The sequence below is a fragment of the Nanorana parkeri genome, unplaced genomic scaffold, assembly GCF_000935625.1.
Source record: "Nanorana parkeri isolate BGI_ZX_2015 unplaced genomic scaffold, ASM93562v1 scaffold1584, whole genome shotgun sequence".
NCBI lineage: Eukaryota > Metazoa > Chordata > Amphibia > Anura > Dicroglossidae > Nanorana > Nanorana parkeri.
This window is the reverse complement of record NW_017307852.1, coordinates 325,633-344,168: the sequence shown is the minus strand read 5'-3', so window position 1 is coordinate 344,168 and position 18,536 is coordinate 325,633. Positions and strand designations below refer to the sequence as shown.

Here is an 18,536-nt window from a genome sequence, read left to right as displayed (position 1 = left end):
GTCATTAGAATTGGGAGTTTGGAAATTTGGATGAAATTTGGATGAAATTTGGATGAAATTTGGGGGGGAGGGGGGAATTTGGATTTGTTCAAATTGGAAATAATTCAAATGCATCCGATATTTAGATACATTTGAATTTGGAAATTGGAATGCATCCGCATGTCTGAATTTAAAGAAATGTGTCCAAATTTCAATTCGGAATGAAATGAAACTTACATGTCTAATATTTATACAACAATTTTTTTTTTCAGGATCCTTTGAGGTTCCCCCAAACTTCCAATAGCATCCCAGAAAGCTCTTCATAACTTGCTATAGAATGGTTGGAAACAAGACTGTCACAGAGATTTTTCTACTTGGCTTCCAGCTCTGTGCACCTTATAACACCGTCTTTTTTACTTTGTTTCTCATGGCTTACCTAATAACTCTAACCGGTGATCTCCTCATCATTACACTTGTCTCCACAAGCCAACGGCTACAATGCCCGATGTTTTACTTTCTCAAACATCTTTCCATCTCTGAGATCTTGTTCACTGCTAACATTACCCCTAATATGCTTCACGTCTTATTGAGAAATGGCAGTGTCATGTCCCTTGCAGGATGCATTATTCAGTTCTATGTGTATATCGCCTCAGGTAGTGTAGAGTCTGTTCTGCTAACAATCCTGTCCTATGATCGGTACATGGCTATCTGTAACCCTTTGAGATATGCTGAGATAATGAATCTCCAACTCTGCCGGACTCTTGTTTCTGTCTCCTGCTTTCTTTGTTTTACAGTTGTCTTAACAACAGTAATTCTTCTTTGTCAGCTGGACTTCTGTGGGCCTGACATCATTGACCATTTCTTTTGTGATTTTGATCCGCTTGTGGATCTTTCTTGTTCAGACACCTCGGTGGTGAGAACAGAAGTTGTAATCCTCTCCGTCCCTGTGGTGGCCTCCACGTTTTCATTCATTATATGGACGTACATGTATATATTTATAACCATCTTCAGGATCTCCTCCTCTGCAGGGAGACAGAAGGCCTTCTCCACTTGCAGCTCACACTTGGCTTCAGTATGCTCATATTATGGTCCTCTTATTGTAATATACATGGTGCCTTACCGAAGAAACTCCTTTAACACGAACAAGTTCTTATCAATACTGTACACCGTGCTGACCCCATTGTTTAACCCATTAATTTACAGTTTAAGAAATGAAGAACTTTGTCTTGTCTTATGGAAACTTTTGAGACTCAACACAACAGCTTAGTTGTCTAATAGTGCAACAACGAGGTCATGGGTTCAAATCCTATCACAACCATTGAGTTTGTATGATTTATCTATTGTTAGGGAGTTTCTTCTTGGTATACTTTCACAGACCTAAGACCAAGAGGTAGGCTAAATAGTGTCTGCATACATTGAACCAGGAGCCCTGATTCCCAATCAGGAGCATGAGAGCCCCACGTGGTCTTTTGGTGCTTAATGTGTGGCTCCGGGGTACCATCTGCCAGTATCGAGAGTTTAACAATTGATATTTAAAGGGGTTGTAGGGGCAGTGATCTCTAGCCATTTCAGGTAACATGTCCTCAGTCTGTTTCTTTATCTACTTATCTATTTTATCTATGTTTGGGGAGGTTCTTCCTGGTATACTTTCACAGGTCTAAGACCAAATGGAAGGCTGAATAGCTTCTTTATGCATTGAACCAAGAGCCCTGGTGCCCAAACCTGGGGCTTGAGAGCCCCACATTGTCCTTTGGTGGTTATTGTGTGGCTCCCGGGTACAACCTGCCTGTACTGAGAGTTTGACAATTGATATGCAATGGGGTTGTAAGGGCAGTGATCTCTAGCTATTTCAGGTAACATGCCCTCAGTCTGTTTATTTCTTTGTTGTTGTTATTATTATTATTATTATTATTTTTATCATTATCATTTTAATAAAACATTGTTTTTCACCCATTTTTTACCCTCTCACTTTATTGCTCTGGACAAGTTTACTGACAGTGACAATAGTGGACCATGTCTGCACAATGTGTTTCTGCACAGCCCTTTGTATTCTCCATCAGGAATGCATGTGACAGAATGACAACATAGAACAGCAAGTAGGAGGCCATGTGCCTGAACACTTCATTGGCATGAGGGAATATTTCAAAGAAATCTGCAGATTTGTGTAACAATATTTTACCGTTAAGGGAGGCCAGCTCTTCCTCGTTTAGAGAAGATAAGGATACGGTTTCTAAAAAAGAGGAACCGGCACAATCATCCCCTCCTTCATGTTTATATAGATTTTGATAAAAATCGCTAAAAAGTTTGCATATGGCTGATGGTTTCGACTGTATCTTGCCCTCCTCATCTAACAATTGAGTAATGTGTGTGGTAGCTAGTTTGCCTCTCGCCAGATTGGCCATAAGTCTCCCTGACTTGTTCCCAAATTTGAAAAGGTCCAGATCTTTGGGTGACCTAATTATCATTTCTAGTTGGCGGAGCCAGTGGTCACAGTCTTGTTTGGCTGACAGCCAAGAGGCTCTAGTGGTTGGTGTGGGGTCCTGTTTTTAATCTAGATAGGTACGCCTGGCTGCCGTGGTCGCCTCCACATATCTACTCCTGATTAGCTTTTTTCTAGAGATGGCATATGCAAGAATATACTGTAAAGAGCAGACTTCATAATTACCTGCTTTGGCACCTGTTCATGGAATCTCTGCCCCGATTCATAGCTTTGAGCTTCTGAGTAACTTAGGATGGTACTATACAGTAATAGTGACCTGCAATGAATAAAAGAGATTGGGGGAATTTATCAAAACTGGAGCAAACAAATACTGGAGCAGATTTGCACTGCAACCAATCAGCTTCCCTGTCTCATTTTCAAATCTTACCTGAGCAAACTGAAGAGAGATGCTGATTGGTTGACATTGTCAACTGCTCCAAATTCTGTCTGCTCCAGTTTTGATAAATTGCCCCATTGCATTTTACTGCAAGGTTGCATGACCAATTAAAGTTTTTAGAAAGAATGTCATCATAAGAATGTGGAAATCACTAATTTTAGGCCAAGTACATATTTTGTAGTCACATATTGGCATTTTTGTAGACTGCAGAGAGAAGGGACTACATGAAAATACATATGAGATAGATCAGTTGGAAGTAGACATGTGCCCTGCCAAAAAATTCGTTTCGTTTCGTTTTAAATTCGGATTTGTGTTATTTCGTTTTTCAGGATTCGGGTGTGAAAGTGAATTCGGATTCTGAATTCGGATTCGGACGAAATTCGGTAGCGTTAGTACGAACGTTCGTTTCGTTCTCTGTTCTTATTCGTTTCTTATTCGTTTCTTATTCGTTTCTTATTCGTTTCGTTCGTTTGCAGCAAAAGTGACATTTGAGGGGGAAAAAATATTTTTCTCCTTCTCTGTCACTTTGCTCCAACGAACGAAACGAATAAGAAACGAATAAGAACAGAAAATGAAACGAACGTTCGTGCGAACGCTACCGAAATTTCAGAAATGGAAATTCGGATTCGTTTGCATTCGTTATGTCTGTAATTCGGAATTTGGATACATCCGAATGTCCGAATTTACGAAAATTCGTCCGAATTTCGATTCGGAACGAAACGAATCGCACATGTCTAGTTGGAAGCTTTTGAGCATATTTCTATGACCTGTGCTGTGGCTGTCTTGATTAAAAATAGAAGAACCCCCCTCCTTTTCAATTTAGCCCTGGAACCACTATCCAGATCTCTGTCATCATCCTCACTCTTCTCCGGCCTTCACGTAGGCACGGAAGACCTGAAAATTGCCCTGTTTGCAGATGATATTATTCTCCTGCTCTCGGATCCCTCTACCCAAGTCCCCAGAATTATGAATCATATAACTAAGTTTGGTTCCTTCTCAGGATTGAGGATCAACTTTCATAAAAGTGAGCTTTTGATGCTACCCAATAGTGCCCCCCTCGTTACATCCGCGTGGCCCACAAACTGCACTATCTCAATTCAGAAACGTTCCATTACCTATCTAGGGGTCCACATCTCAGGGTATGCCACTGACTTGTATCACCTCAACTATAGCCCGTTGTTTAAAAAAATTACTCAGGAACTTCACAGATGGCGTGACCTACCACTCTCTATTATGGGCAGATGCCACCTTATACGCATGATAAGCTTTGCACGCCTCCTATATCCCATGCAGACCATACCTCTCCTTATCAGACATAAAGACATTAGCACCTTACACACAGCATTCTCTAAATTCATATGGAGGGGAAAGCGCCCCATAATTGCGCTTCATAGACTCCAATCTCCGGCACACTCCTTGGGCGCTAACATCCCGGACATTAGAATGTATAATTTGGCTAGTCTGTTTCGACATGTGCGAGACGGCGAGACTGGTTACATGACACTTCCTATTTCACAAACACATCACTTGAATCGCTCTCGGTGGCTCCATGGTCTTTATCAGGTATTATACATACCCCTTGGAAATCTCTTCCCCCGACTATTAAGGGCAACATTCTAATGCGGGATACTATACTTACGTGGAGGGAAGTAAGAAAACTTTTGAAGATCCCGGGGGTGGTCTCTCCCCTGTTACCCATTGCCTCCTCACCAGCATTCCCCCCAGGTAGCGACTCCAAAGTTTTTTCTGATTGGCGTTCCAAAGGCATCAATAGGATCGAGGACTTGCTATCTACCAATGGGCACTGCAAATCATTTCAGGAGCTGCAGACTTCACATCACATCTCCAGCAATCACTTCCTTCAATATGCACAAATCCAACATTTTATTAATAAACACCTGCCAATGCCCTAGTGACGACTCTCTCTATGCCCTCTCAGGACCCTTCTATCTGCACCTGAGAACAAAATGCCCCTGTCCTCCATTGTCGACACCATTCGCACCACGGTATATTCACATGCTCCTACTACCTACCACAAGCAGGTGATTAAATGGGCCGCCTTTCTCCAAATATCACCGGAAGAAGCAGATGACATGCTACTCTCCGGCTGGCGGGCAGTACGGAAAGTCATAATTAGTGAGACATGGAGAGAGCTCCAGTTTAAAGTCATACACAGAGCTTATTATGCTTTCAATCTAAAATACAAGTCCTCTCCCCCGGATTGGTTGAACTCCTGCCCCAAGTGCCAATACCCATATCCAGATTTAGAGCATCTGTTTTGGAAATGCCCTCATATACAGCAATTCTGGGATCACTTGGTAACATACATGAATGCCCATTCAGGCACTAACAGAAGTCGAGACCCGGCCATGTGCATTTTTCATGCTCTCGGACCCACACAATTAACGTCAACCAATAAATTATCACGATGGGAGCATTTGTGTATCCTTGCAGGGAAAAAAGCCATTTTAACGAATTGGCTCTCGCCGACTACCCCCTTTCTGAAACAGCTAGCAGACATACTTTCCAAATTAATGTCGCTAGACAAGCTTGACGCTCACTACCACAGCCAGTCTACAGCGAAATTTTTTAATACGTGGACATCGTTCCTTACATCATCCCTATCACCCACTCAGTTGATAGAAGTCATGGAAATGTTCAAAGACACGGTCTGGTATCACACCACAAAATTAGACGGATCTCTAGGGGCCCTGGACGTCCTTTAAGGCCCTAAATGTCCAGCTTAGGTGCTTCCCAACCATCCAAGTATACTCTTACTTTACTTTATTATCATTATTATTGTTTTAATGCATTATGTGCCCACACTAGCTTCCTATACTGCCTATATTTATATTTCTCTTGTCCGCTATCATTCCCTAAGATCTCATATATACACAGCAAGAACCCAACGGGTTCAGGGGAACCAACGGTGCCAACAGGTGATTGCAACGCTTACTTAATACCTAGTCTGTTTGGAAAAGAAACAATGTTGTACCTCAGATTTGCATTTCGGTTAAATGCTTTTGTTTAAAGTGGTAATGATGACCAGTGATACCTTTAATAATATCACAATACGATATGTTATGTCTTGTTCTATTTTATAAAGTACCGTCTGCACCCTACGGGGGCGGACTGAAATGACTTGTTGTTTGTATTATGGATAAAACTCAAATAAAGACTATTTGCTAAAAAAATAAAAAATAGAAGAAATGCCTGTGTGGACTGTCGGACATCTTTAAAGCAGTTTCTATAGTCTGCATACTCATTTCTCTGGGTAATTCCCTATAGGTCCACTGACCTGCTAACAGCTTAGTACAGTTGGTTAGAGCTTGGTGCTAATAAAACCAATTTCACGGGTTTGATCCCCATATGGGCCATTATCTCTTTCTTCTTGCACTGCTAATTGACCACGGACATACCTGCATCACCTACTTACTTTCAATCTATTAGATACTTAGCAATACTGACATTTTTGCTGATGTTTACTGCATAGAAACTGCATTGCTATTGGCAGCCACAGAGGTCAGTGAAAGTGCAATGACTGCAGACCCTTGGTCCATCAAGCATGGACAGAGATGTTACATCTGCTGGTTGGAAAGGATGCAGGAAAGGGCACAGAGCTGCAGCACCCTGCACTGGATCAGAGAATCTGACAGCCCTTAAGGGGCAAGATGAGAAGGGGATGTGTCAGGCCAGGTTATGTGAGACACCAGGTAGCTTTTAATAGAAAAAAACTAAACAAAACAAAAATTGACAGTGTGTATTTCATTGACTGAGAAAAGCCAGAAACATAATGCACTGACTTAATGCACAGGATTTCTACTGCTAAGAAAAAGCTATTTCTCTTAAACTTTCACAGAAAAAAGCTATTTTTTTTACTATTTTATAAACTCATCTACCCCTCTAAAAAAACAAAAAAAATTACCCTGTTTAGAACTTTATTGGTACCAAAAATCGTCATTACACAATTGCTCATATAATTAAAATGCTAATACCTTTATTTAATCTTTATTATCATAAAAAAAATTATTTCTGTTGGGAATTTAGATAAGTTGATTTTTAAAAGGATTTTACTGTATGGGGGTATGGCCTAATCTTCCTGTATAACTAAGCACAGGTAGTCACTGGAAACTCAAAAATTGTGCGTAGTTAGGAAAATTCAGTTGTATGTATCTGATCGTATTGGTTCCACATTATGTATACTTACTACTAAAAACTCTTGATTAGGGTTTTCAGAGCTCCAGCTCATAGAAAAGTGCTTTCAGGGGCCATGGGGGGAAATAAATATGGAGACCACTGGAAAAACCTTCATATGTCTCAAATAAAGTTTTTTTTTTCCTGTGGCCTTCCTATTTATTGCCCCCCATGGTCACTGCCAGCAATTTTCTTTGAGCTGCAGCTCCGATAACAACAGCTTGCTTATACACAGCATCTCCAGACCTCAATGTTCCTGAGGAAGCAGGCTTACCCCGTGAAATGTGTAAAACAAGATGTTTCAGGTAGACCAGCATTTCTCAGCTTTTTTTTAAGTCATGGCACCCTTTAAAAATATTCAAAATTTAGAGGCACCCCAGTCTAAAATGTCATGGATTTTAAGGAGGTAAACACAAAAAAAGTGGGTTTCCCCTTCACTTCAACATGCTCGCGTCAAATCAAGATTTTGCCCCTTCACATTAGAGTCATCCTTTGCATCAGTAGCCCCCCTTCACATCGAAAGCCCCACTTTCATATCAGAGTTCCCCTTTTACATCAGGACCCCCTTTACACCAGTCTTCATTCCACCCTTCAAGTCACAGTTCCACTACCACAAAATTATGAGGCTGCCCTGAGGAGGCCAGAAGGTACATCAGGGTGCCATGAGAAATACTAATACAGGTGCCTCCTACCATTGAGTCCAAGATCCCTTCCCACCTTCCCTAATGCTCATTCATTGTCAGGGTGTTTGTAAGTGGGGCTTGTTCTTCATTGTAATACTAGAGGGACAAGATGAAATGTCCTTGACTGTTATATACTTGTTTGATCAGCCTGGGCTTTGATGACTAGGCTATTACATTGATGGTATGTTTACTTAAATGAATAGTATGTTTTTAGATATTTTTTTTAGGTATTCGCTGATACCGAATACCGAAAGTTCCATTAAGGAAGCAGGGCAGCGAGTCATAACCCCCCCCCCCCAACTTCCTGATTAGCTGTTAAGGAACGGAGGGCGCGAGGTCAAACCCCCCCCCCCCCAACTTCCTGATTAGCTGTGGAATCTGTCTCCATGCTCCCTCGTCACCAGGTGATGAGGAAGCATGGAGCTGGCTTTCTGGCCAATCAGTAAGCTGAGGGGGCGGGCAATGACTTGCTGCCCGGCTTCCTGATTGGTCAGCTTCCCAACCAATCAGGAAGCTGGGCGGCGAATCATTACCTGCTGTCCAGCTTCCTGATTGGCCAAGAAGCCGGCTCCATGCTCCCTGGTGATGAGGAAGCATTGAGCCGGTTTCCTGGCCAATCAGGAAGCCGGGTGGCATGTAATCGCACTCATCAATTCATTACCAGCTTTACAGCAAGGTGCACACGGAAGGGCTTCAAATAGTAAAACAGCAAAAAGTTTCCCAGCACACTCACCGGCCGGAATGAAAAAAAGCCTGTCTAACCGCTAATGTTAAAAGCAGAGGTTTAGTTACACGTCTTATGCAGAAAATGTGAAAGCCGCACAGCCACGTCAAGGCACCTCCATATAGTGTGGTCCTAACTCTAACCTATGAGAGTCTCAATCTTGGAGCACATGGGGCAAAAGATCAAATTGGGTGCAGGTTTGTCAGTAGGAAGCCCAACCTCCCTTAAAGGCACAGGGACCCCGCAAGGCTGGTGAGTGTGCCTGGAAACTTTTTGCTGTTTTACTGTTTGAAGCCCTTCCGTGTGCACCTCGCTGTAAAGCTGGTAACAAATTGATGAGTGCGTTTGCCATTTGTTTTGCTTGACAGATTTGGTGCAGTGACGTGGTGATGTGCGTGCTCCCTTGTGCGTACCTGTGCCTTTAAGGGAGGTTGGGCTTCCTCCTGACAAACCTGCACCCAATGTAAATCTTTTGCCCCATGTGCTCCAAGATGGAGACTCTCATAGAAGACATGTATCTAAACCTCTGCTTTTAACCTTAGCGGTGAGACAGGTTTTTTTGCATGCTGGCTGGTGAGTGTGCCTGGAAACTTTTTGCTGTTTTACTGGGCGGCATGTAATGACTCGCTGCTCAGCTTCCTGATAACGGAAGTTCCGAGTACCGGTACTCGGTGCCCGCACTAATACCAATACTAATATTGGTATCAGTGCATCCCTGTTTAAAACCAAAAGAATTGCTTAGTTTTCTTTTTTCTGTATGATTACAATGTTTTTCTGATTATTTTCTTTAATTAAATAAGGTCCATTTGGGTTAATCTTTTTTGTTCACCTTTAAAAAAAGAATTGCGCTATGATATTATCAACAATAATGTCTTCCTACTGGGAAAATATAATCCTACGAGAATAAAAACCTCAAAGTCTCTGACAGTCACAGTAATTAGAGCCTATTGGAAAAACAGATATTTAATGATTTGTTGTTTTATTGAGCTCTCTGTATATATTAAGAATGTATAAATATATGAGTGGTGGACTCAAGCCCTCAACATCGATGAATACTGCTCCCCTTTACACTTGATTCTTTGGGCCATTTCGATGTAATTCATGCAATTGTCTTTTAATTCTTTGTCTCTTGGTCTGTGTTAATCTGCATCTAGTGTGAGATATATTTTTGCCTAACAAATGTGTAAGTGCAAAAGGTATACACAGGTATGTATTTCACAGAAATCCAAGTACTCCTCCTGACAATTCTGGCATTTGCTTTTCTCACCAAAAGGAAAGCCATCTAGAGAACCATCTCTATAATGAGGCAGCATCTCATGGTTTGGAGGAGGGGGGGGGTTGGCAAAGCAATGTTGCACAGTGTTTCCAGGGTGCATGCTGCCCCCTTTCCAGCCAGAGCATCCCAGGTTGCTAAGAGTTAGGTGGATAGATGTATAAGGGCCATACACATCACTCCAACCAGCTCTTGGCAACCTGGGACTCTCTGGCCGATGTCCTGCTTAGCTCCTTTAGACTTTTTTAAGGGAAGGTTTCAATAATTTTATTTTTTTAGAGCAGGACTTTTTTTTACATACATCATCAAATTAAATGTAGTTTTTTTTTTTTTTAAAGACAAGCAGTGCAAGCACCGAATGTGAACTGGTGTCAGCCTATTGCAGGCAATGTACAGCAGAGATATTCAGGTTTTACAAACATGGGGTGCCAACTTCTCGCAGTTCAGAGCTCAGAGTGGGAGAGGGAGAAGTAACACACAGGGTGCCAATCAGTTTTTGTGCTGACAAGGAGCTTGCTAATAGGTAGAGAGAGCAGAATAAGAGAGAGAGATTATCTTATCATTTTGCACCTTCTCTTTTTACTGTCTAGTTACAGACTTGGGGTGAGTCCATGACAACCTGGGCCCAGAGAAAATGGGTTGAATGAGTCTGATCATCATTCAGCTCAGAAGATTGAGCAGTGCCAAAAATGCGTAGCAGCTTGAAATTGGTGATGGGCATTGCTGCAGAAGCTTTGTATTTTATCTGATAATGAACTATTCAATTTTTGGGATAGAGTTAAATTTGTCTAAGAAAAGTAAATATGAATGAAAAAAATAATACAGTAGCAGTGAACTTTTTACTTCTGGGATTCCAAAATGTTGGTCAATTTAACAATGTTCTATGTATTTTTATACTTGTGTCTTATACCGTGACCATTCTCATCGATGTATTTATCATCAAGCTGGTGTCAACCAGAAAATGTTTTAGCTCTCCTATGCACTTTTTTCTGAAAAACTTCCTATTTTCAGAGATTCTGGTTGTGACCTTCATTGTCCCCAACATGTTACGGGTCATATGGCAGAATGGGGCCAAAATCTCCATCCCTGGTTGCATCGCTCAGAGTTATCTCTATTGTGCCTCAGCTAGTACAGAGTGTTATCTTCTTGCGGTGATGGCCTATGACAGGTACTTGGCCATATGCAAGCCTTTGCTCTATAACAAAATTATGGGCCCAAATCTTCAACATAACCTGGTCATCTTTTGCTGGGTGTTTGGGTTTTTATTGACATTGATCACACTGTATCTTCTGAGTGAACTTGAATTCTGTGGACCCAACACCATCAACCATTACTTCTGTGATCTTGCACCGATTGTAGATCTTGCTTGCTCGGACACTTCAGTTATTCAGATAGAAATTGTAATCCTATCTGTTCCTATTGTAGTGGCACCTTTTATTTCAGTTGTGACGAGCTACATTTATGTTCTGATAGCCATTCTTGGTATGTCGTCTGTTACTGGTAGGAAAAAAGCCTTCTCAACCTGCAGCTCTCACCTCTCTGTGGTGGGTATGTTTTATGGGACCCTGGTGATAATTTATGTGGTCCCATCAAAAGGACACTTACAGTCTGTTAACAAAGTGATATCAGTTCTGTATACAGTGGTAACACCATTGTTCAATCCCTTCATATACATCATAAGAAATAAGGAAATTCGCGATGTCATAAATACACTGAGAGTTATAAAGTGGGTACAAAATAAGTAGAAAAAAAAATATGCAGTTTGGGATAGAGTATTATTATTATTATTATACAGGATTTATATTGCATTAACAGTTTGCACAGCGCTTTACAATATAAGGAAGACATTACAAGCACAATACAATTCAAGACAAGATGGCAAGGAGGGCCCTGCCCGAGAGGGCCTACAATCTAAAGTGGAGGGGCAAGTGATACATGAGGAGGTAGCTGTGTGGGGATGAATGGTTTGAGAACGTTATGGTTGAGTGGTTAGGCTGAGGGTTCACTGAAGAGACGAGTCTTAAGGGATCGCCTAAAGGCAGTCAGAGTGGGAGATAGACGGACAGGTTGGGGTAAAGAGTTCCAGAAGATGGTAGAGACTCTAGAGAAGTCCTGGAGGTGAGCATAGGAGGAGTTGACTAGGGAGCTGGAAAGCAGGAAGTCTTTGGAAGAGCGGAGGGGACGGTTAGGGTGATACTTTAAGACAAGGTTTGAGATATATTGCCAGGGGCAGAGTTGTGGATGGCTTTGTACCGTGTTTCCCCGAAAATAAGACACTGTCTTATATTTTTTTTTGGCTCAAAAAAACACACTAGGTCTTACTTTCGGGGTAGGTCTTTTTTTTTTTTAATGTACAACAATCCAAAGTTAACGCAAATCCAAATTAAATAATCCAAAATGGCAAAGTTAAGAATATGCTGATCAGGGCAATCAGGGGAGCCATACCTTTCCAATCGCTGGCCAGAATGAGCGAAACGCACTTTCACTATTGATTCCTCACAGGCGGGGTGCATTTGGTATCACTCCGCCTGTGACAGAAGCCGGCGCTATAGAAGAAGCATCGCCTTATGCGCCACTGCTTCCTCCGCTGCCGCCTCGCTTCCTCTAGAACTGGCTTCATTGGCACCGCTGATTCTCTCCCATGGCTCTTTGAGTTCCCCCTTATGCCACCACCGGCCCTGGGAATGGTCACAACTGGGTCTTATTTTTGGGGTAGGTCTTATATTTTAGCAATTCCCAAAAATAGTACTAGGTCTTATTTTCGGGGTAGGTTTTATTTTAGGGGAAACAGGGTAAGTGGTTGTTAATATTTTGAATTTTAGTCTTTGGGCGATTAGAAGCCAGTGGAGGGATTGGCAGAGGGGGGATGCAGACACTGAGTGGTTGGTTAGGTGGATGAGTCTAGCAGGAGCATTCACGATAGACTGAAGAGGGGATAACCTGTGTAGTGGTAGATTAATTAGGAGGGAGTTGCAATAGTCAAGACGAGATATAACAAGCGAGTGGATGAGTAGTTTTGCGGTTTCATTGGTGAGGAAGGGGCATATTTTGGAGATGTTTTAAGGTGATGGCCGCAGAATTTGGATAGTGATTGGATGTGGGGCAGATAGGTGAGGTCCGAGTCAAGGATGACACCTAGCCCCTTGGCATGGGGGGGTGAGTTGAGACACGCAAGGACACAGAGGGGGTGAGTTGTGGAGTAGAAAGATATATTTGAGTGTCATCGGCATAGAGATGGTATTGGAAGCCGTGTGAAGTTATTAACTGACCAAGAGAGGAGGTGTAGATGGAGAAGAGAAGGGGTCCAAGGACAGAGCCTTGGGGGACCCCTACAGAAAGAGGAAGAGGAGGGGAGGAGTTAGATTTGTAGGTGACACTAAAGGAGCACTTAGATAGGTAGGAGAACCATGAGAGAGCAGAGTCTTGTAAGCCAAGCGAGTGGAATTTTGTGAGGAGGAGCAGGTGGTCAACAGTGTCAAAAGCAGCAGAAAGGTTTAATAGTAAGAGTAAGGAGTAGTGGCTGTTGTTATTAGCAGTCAGTAAGTCATTAGTGAGCTTTAGAAGGGCGGTTTCCGTGGAGTGTAGAGGGTGAAAGCTGGACTGTAAGGGGTTGATAAGGTGGTTATTAGTGACGTTGCAGCCCCGGTCAACTGTAGATTAGGCATTCTAGGAGTTTGGAGGTAAAGGGGAGTAAGAAGATAGGTCTGAGATTGTTGAGGTTGGTAAGGTCCAGTGAGGGTTTTTGGGGTATTGGGGTGACCAGCACATGTTTTAGAAGGGAGGCAAAGATGCTAGTAGAGAGTGAAAGATTGAAAATGTGAGTAAGAGAGTGTAGGATAGAGTAAGAGGGTGAACAAAGTAGTGGTGAGGGAACTGGGTCCAGGGGGCAAGTGGTGAGGAGGGTGTCCATTGTAGGAGTGTGTGTACATTGTGTTAGATCAAAAGAAGAGATTAGGGTTAAGAAGTTGAGTGGAAGCCGGGGTGTTATTAGCGATGTTAAAGTCACCAAGAATGATAGTGGGTATTTCTGAGGAGAGAAAGCCAGGCAGAGAAGTCATCAAGAAAGCGAGATACCGGTCCAGGTGGCCGGTATATATCAGAGAAATTGAAGAGAATAGGCCAATAAAGTGGGTTTCAAAAGAGGACAGGGATAGAGAGGGAGGTGAAGGCAGAACTTGAAAAGTGCATTGTGGGGATAGAAGGATTCCCACTCCACCTCTTTTCCATCCACTGGGTCTGAGTGAGTGCGTCCAGCGGAGGCCAGGCTTCAGTAACTGCAAGCATGTTAAAGGAATTGGAGATAAGACGATCATGCATAGCGATGAGTTTGTTACAGACAGAGCAGGCATTCCAGAGGCTACATGAGAAGGAAAGACTGGTTATAGGAAGTAGGGGAATAGAAGTCAGGGTGCGTGGATTGCAGCTGCTAACAGAGAATCTGCAGTGGCTTCAGTTGGGATGCTGGCCTGCTAAAATAGTGTATCTGCTTGCAGAGGTGAGGGAGGGAAAGTAGGAGAAAAGGGGGTTATTTGAAGTACAAATCAGAGGTTGAGGGCAATTAACTTGAGCAGAATTTATGGTTAGAAAGACATAAAGCAGGCATCTAAATAAAGCTATCACTTAAAAAAATCAGAGATAAACATACTTAAATAATAATTAGAATAGTACATACAATTAATACAATGACATTAAGAATAGTTGAGGGGCAGAAGTAAAGTTTATAAGCATTCAGTGTGATGAGCTTGAAGTTCATATTAAAGGAGAGACTATGAGGTGAGTGCTTTTCACTCACCTCATAGTTCTAGCCGACCTGTGACAATGAGACTGTCACAGTGAGCGAACACATACCGGGTTCGATCACCTCTCGATCCTGTCACAGCTCTCTGCCGTGACAGGGGAGGGGCTGAATTCCCCTCTCCCCGCTCCGACCCGCCAGCGCTGACTGGCGGAACGGACGGGAGGGGGCGGGTACAGCTCTAGATAGGCAGAGTCAGCTGTCACTCAAGCAGCTGGGAGGATCTCGACATCGATGTCAGGACCCGCTGCGGCGTCTCAGTATACCGCGAGATGTAGCTCGCGGTATACTGAGCCTAGGGTGACGGGAGGACGCTAGTTTGTGTCCTCCCGTTACCCTAAGGAGAACTATGGGGAAAAGCCCTGACCCCATAGTTCTCCTTTAAACATTCCATTCACCTTGATTGTGAATTGTTGAAGTGTTTAGTTGAGCTGGCTTCAGAGATGTTAATGGGTGGGAGTGATGATCTGCAGAGTAGGGAAGGTTTTCCCTTACTGCTTTTTCTGAACACAACTCTGACATTTTGGATTTCCACTCACTTTCTTTCTCATTGACAATGGTCATCAGTACAAATAGAGTGTTTATACTCCACATATAGTAATCAAACAGATGGTGCACCCCAACTATATCTAAAACTAAAAGAAAAAGCTTTGCCTAGAGATTCACTATAACCCATGAAAGGGTTTTTTTCTCTTCAGAATTATCTAACACATGTGGAGGAATGTCACCGATATGCGGAAGACTTGGTCATTCCTACAAAGGATTTGCTGCTTAAGTGCAGAATGGTTATTCGGAAAACATCCCCCTTTGAAGAACATCTACTCACAACAGCAAATCTGTGCTTACAACCCTATTGCATAAGAATCTTCAGAGGAGTTAGTTTGTCAGAGTGACATGAGTTATTTACCTATAAGGATGTGCCAACACAGGACTGATGACATAAGGATGGCTGATGTTTAGGTGGGATAGACTTGAAGGACAAAGTAACTTAAAGCAAGGATGGATGAAGAGAAGCAAGCAAGAAGGCTTCTTGACCAGTGGCTAACTACATCTGCATGTTGCGTGTCTCTCTCACATAGATTTGTTCTTTATTATATTTGTAATTGTGTCATTCAACAGTTGTGTTTGCATTTATGTCCCTGTGTATAATATAATCTTTTACACACAATTGTTTTGTGTTTCTCTTTTGTTGGCAACCCCCTTAGAACCAACATGAAATTTAAAAGATTAGCTTCAAAATACCTTTCGTATGATGTGTATGGGTGAACATTATCACATTTATTTGTAGAAGGAAAAGATATAATATGTACAGAAAGCTATCAGCTTGAGCTATGTTCTATGACTGGCACTTGGCCACAAGTAGGCCTTTGCGCTATAACAAAATGATGGGCCAGAATCTTTCATATTTCCCGGTATTTTTGTTAAATGCTTGTATTTCTGTCAACATTGATAATAATTAAACTGCTCTGCTTAAATTCTGTGGATCCGGCATCATTGACCATTACATCTGTGATCTTGCTCTCTCTGTCAGTCTTGCTTGCTCAGACACTTCAGTTCTTCAGTTAGAAATATTAATTATCTCCTCGTCCTCTCTCATCTTATTTCCAATCATGGTAATACCTTTTATTTTAATTTTGGTGAGCTACATTAATGTTGCAACATCCATTAGGTATGTCCTCTGTTACTGGCAAGAAGAAAGCTTTCTTAACTTGCAGGTCTCACCTCTCCATAGTGACTATGTTTCATGTCATGTTTCATGTTTGCTGTTTACATGCTTACCGTTTTCCCTCTCGTGTGCGCGCTGAGTGCCGCACACGAGAAGGGGGAGGGGCAGGACGTCTCAAGACGCCCTCCCGCTCCTAGCAGACGTCCGTCCGGCCGTTCACAAACGGCCATGGACGGAAGGTAGTTAAACCTGTAACTATTAAATTGTAAAACAATTTTGCTAATAATGTTAAAAAACATAGTTGTATTTGTTATAAGTCTAGAGTTGAGTTTATTAAAATCCACTTTTAAAAACATTAATTTACAAAATGTTATGTTTTTTTAGTTAGAATTCTAACAAAAATGGTGTTAATTCATTTTCATGGCTGTGTTAACTGCAGTGAGAATGAATCCTGAATAGACACGGAGAAAACATTTTAAAATTGTGTCCCTTGTATGAAATAAACAAAAGCTCCAACATTGGTCTGAACCACCTAGAATTCCACTGTGAATTTCAGGGAGAGGAAAAGTGAGGCCCTTGTGGCAAAAGACTCTTCATTGCAGTTTCCTAGAAAAGGAAGTCTGTGATCTTTTTACTGGGATCACACAATTCAAATGCTTTAAGGAAGTCTCACTATAAAATTAGTTTTCTCATCCTTTTCCCCAGAAGACAAAGTGCATAAGGCACTTTGTCCCATGTTGATTGGTGCTTTGGATCCAGAGCTAATGTGGTTGACAGTGCACCCCCCCCTCCCCCCAACTCTGTCTGACCACTCAGCTCTAAAAGAGATGAATACCTAATTACTTGTGATTGGCAGGGCTGTGCTATGGCTACAGGCACATGCCTGAGACCAACACTGTAACAATTCATGCAGGGAGGGGGGGCTAGTCAGCACACATAAACAGTATTGAGCTCAACAATAGGGTACCCACAAATCCACCTTCATTAAGGGGCAGAGCACACAGGCAATAATAGTACAAATAAAGATGGGATTTTATAAACAAGGATTGTTCAGCCTAGTAGGGGAAATTATTTACAAGTGAATTAAAAGACCAGCAGGTAATCTTTTATACCTCACAATACTTCTTGTTTAAACAAAAGTCTGGGGATCTATGCAAAGTAGTTGTAGTCCAAATGTTTTTTTTTTTTTCAGCATGTAGTTTTTATTAACATATGAAAGTAGAACAAACATAGTCTCGAGATAACACTTGACAGCAAGTATACAAAAATGGACTAGTTTCAAACAATATACAAGCAATACTGGTAATGTTAGGCGGGTAACTAATCCTGATGGAGGCCATGTTTGCATATAATATTACAATTGACACTCAAATCAGAACAGAAGATAATCAAGTTGGGAGGGGGTGAGTAGGAGAATATCTAGGCAAGGATTGAAGGGATGTTAACATGGGAGTAGGCTGTAGGAAATCGGGGGTCGCTGAATGGATTAGAGGGGTGATAGAGCGTTCAGAGCTGACGTGTTATGGGTGGGACAAGGATATTTGCATAAAGGCCTTAGATCTATGGGACCTGAGAGAGGGGGTAGGTCTTACATAGTGCCATGTTGGGAGGGTTTTACTCGAGTCGATGTGTGGTGGATTCATGGGTTACGGAGTAGATCTAATTCTCCCAAGGAGCCTGCGTCCAAATGTTTTATAGGTTTATAAGAAGTTGCAATAAATGGTCTAGTAGTGATCTATGTGGGGCCCCTGGGTTTTTATGCGGCTTCAAAAGCAACATTGAAAATACTCAAATACTTTAAATAACATGCTTAAGGGAAGACTTAAATGTGTACACGGTATTACAGAACTGGCCTTGCGTGTTTTCCTGAGGAATTGTGTTTTTCTTTACAATTATCTTGGCCTACATAAAGCAGCAGCACCCCAATCTGGTTCCATTCAGTTTGAAAGCAAGACTTTTTCAGGTAGGTGTGACAGCTACACGTGCTTTTGCAACATGTGATAATAGGTCTTCTTTGACCGAAAGAGATTGGCTTTCCCGGTTTCTATAAGCAGTAGATTGCAGTGGCTGTACCTGTTCTCACTGGTCAATTTCTATCAAGATCCCATTAAGAATCAGTGGATCACAGATGATACAGCAGCATGAAATTGACCATTAGACATGTGCATTCAGATTCATACGAACCTGAAAATCAACGACATTCAGTTGATTCGGCGGTTCGTCCGAATCTGAATAACACATTTTTTTTACAAGCCCGAATATACTAAAACGATATTCTGGCATATATAAATCTGTTTCTTGATTATCAAAGGAGAACTACGGGGTCAGTGTTTTTCCCCATAGTTC

General features: G+C 42.0%; 1 protein-coding gene across 1 annotated transcript; it reads left to right on the top strand.

Annotated features, from left to right (window-relative positions):
- The first annotated feature begins 436 nt into the window (after positions 1-436).
- Positions 437-1,246, top strand: LOC108798913 (olfactory receptor 11L1-like). Its single transcript, XM_018570719.1, has one exon. The coding sequence runs from the start codon at positions 485-487 to the stop codon at positions 1,244-1,246; it is 762 nt and encodes a 253-aa protein (XP_018426221.1). The 5' UTR covers positions 437-484.
- Positions 1,247-18,536: the final 17,290 nt, after the last annotated feature.

Bases quoted from the DNA above. Each gene is read 5' to 3' on its own strand.
- LOC108798913 (XM_018570719.1), top strand. From the start codon at position 485: ATGTTTTACTTTCTCAAACATCTTTCCATCTCTGAGATCTTGTTCACT.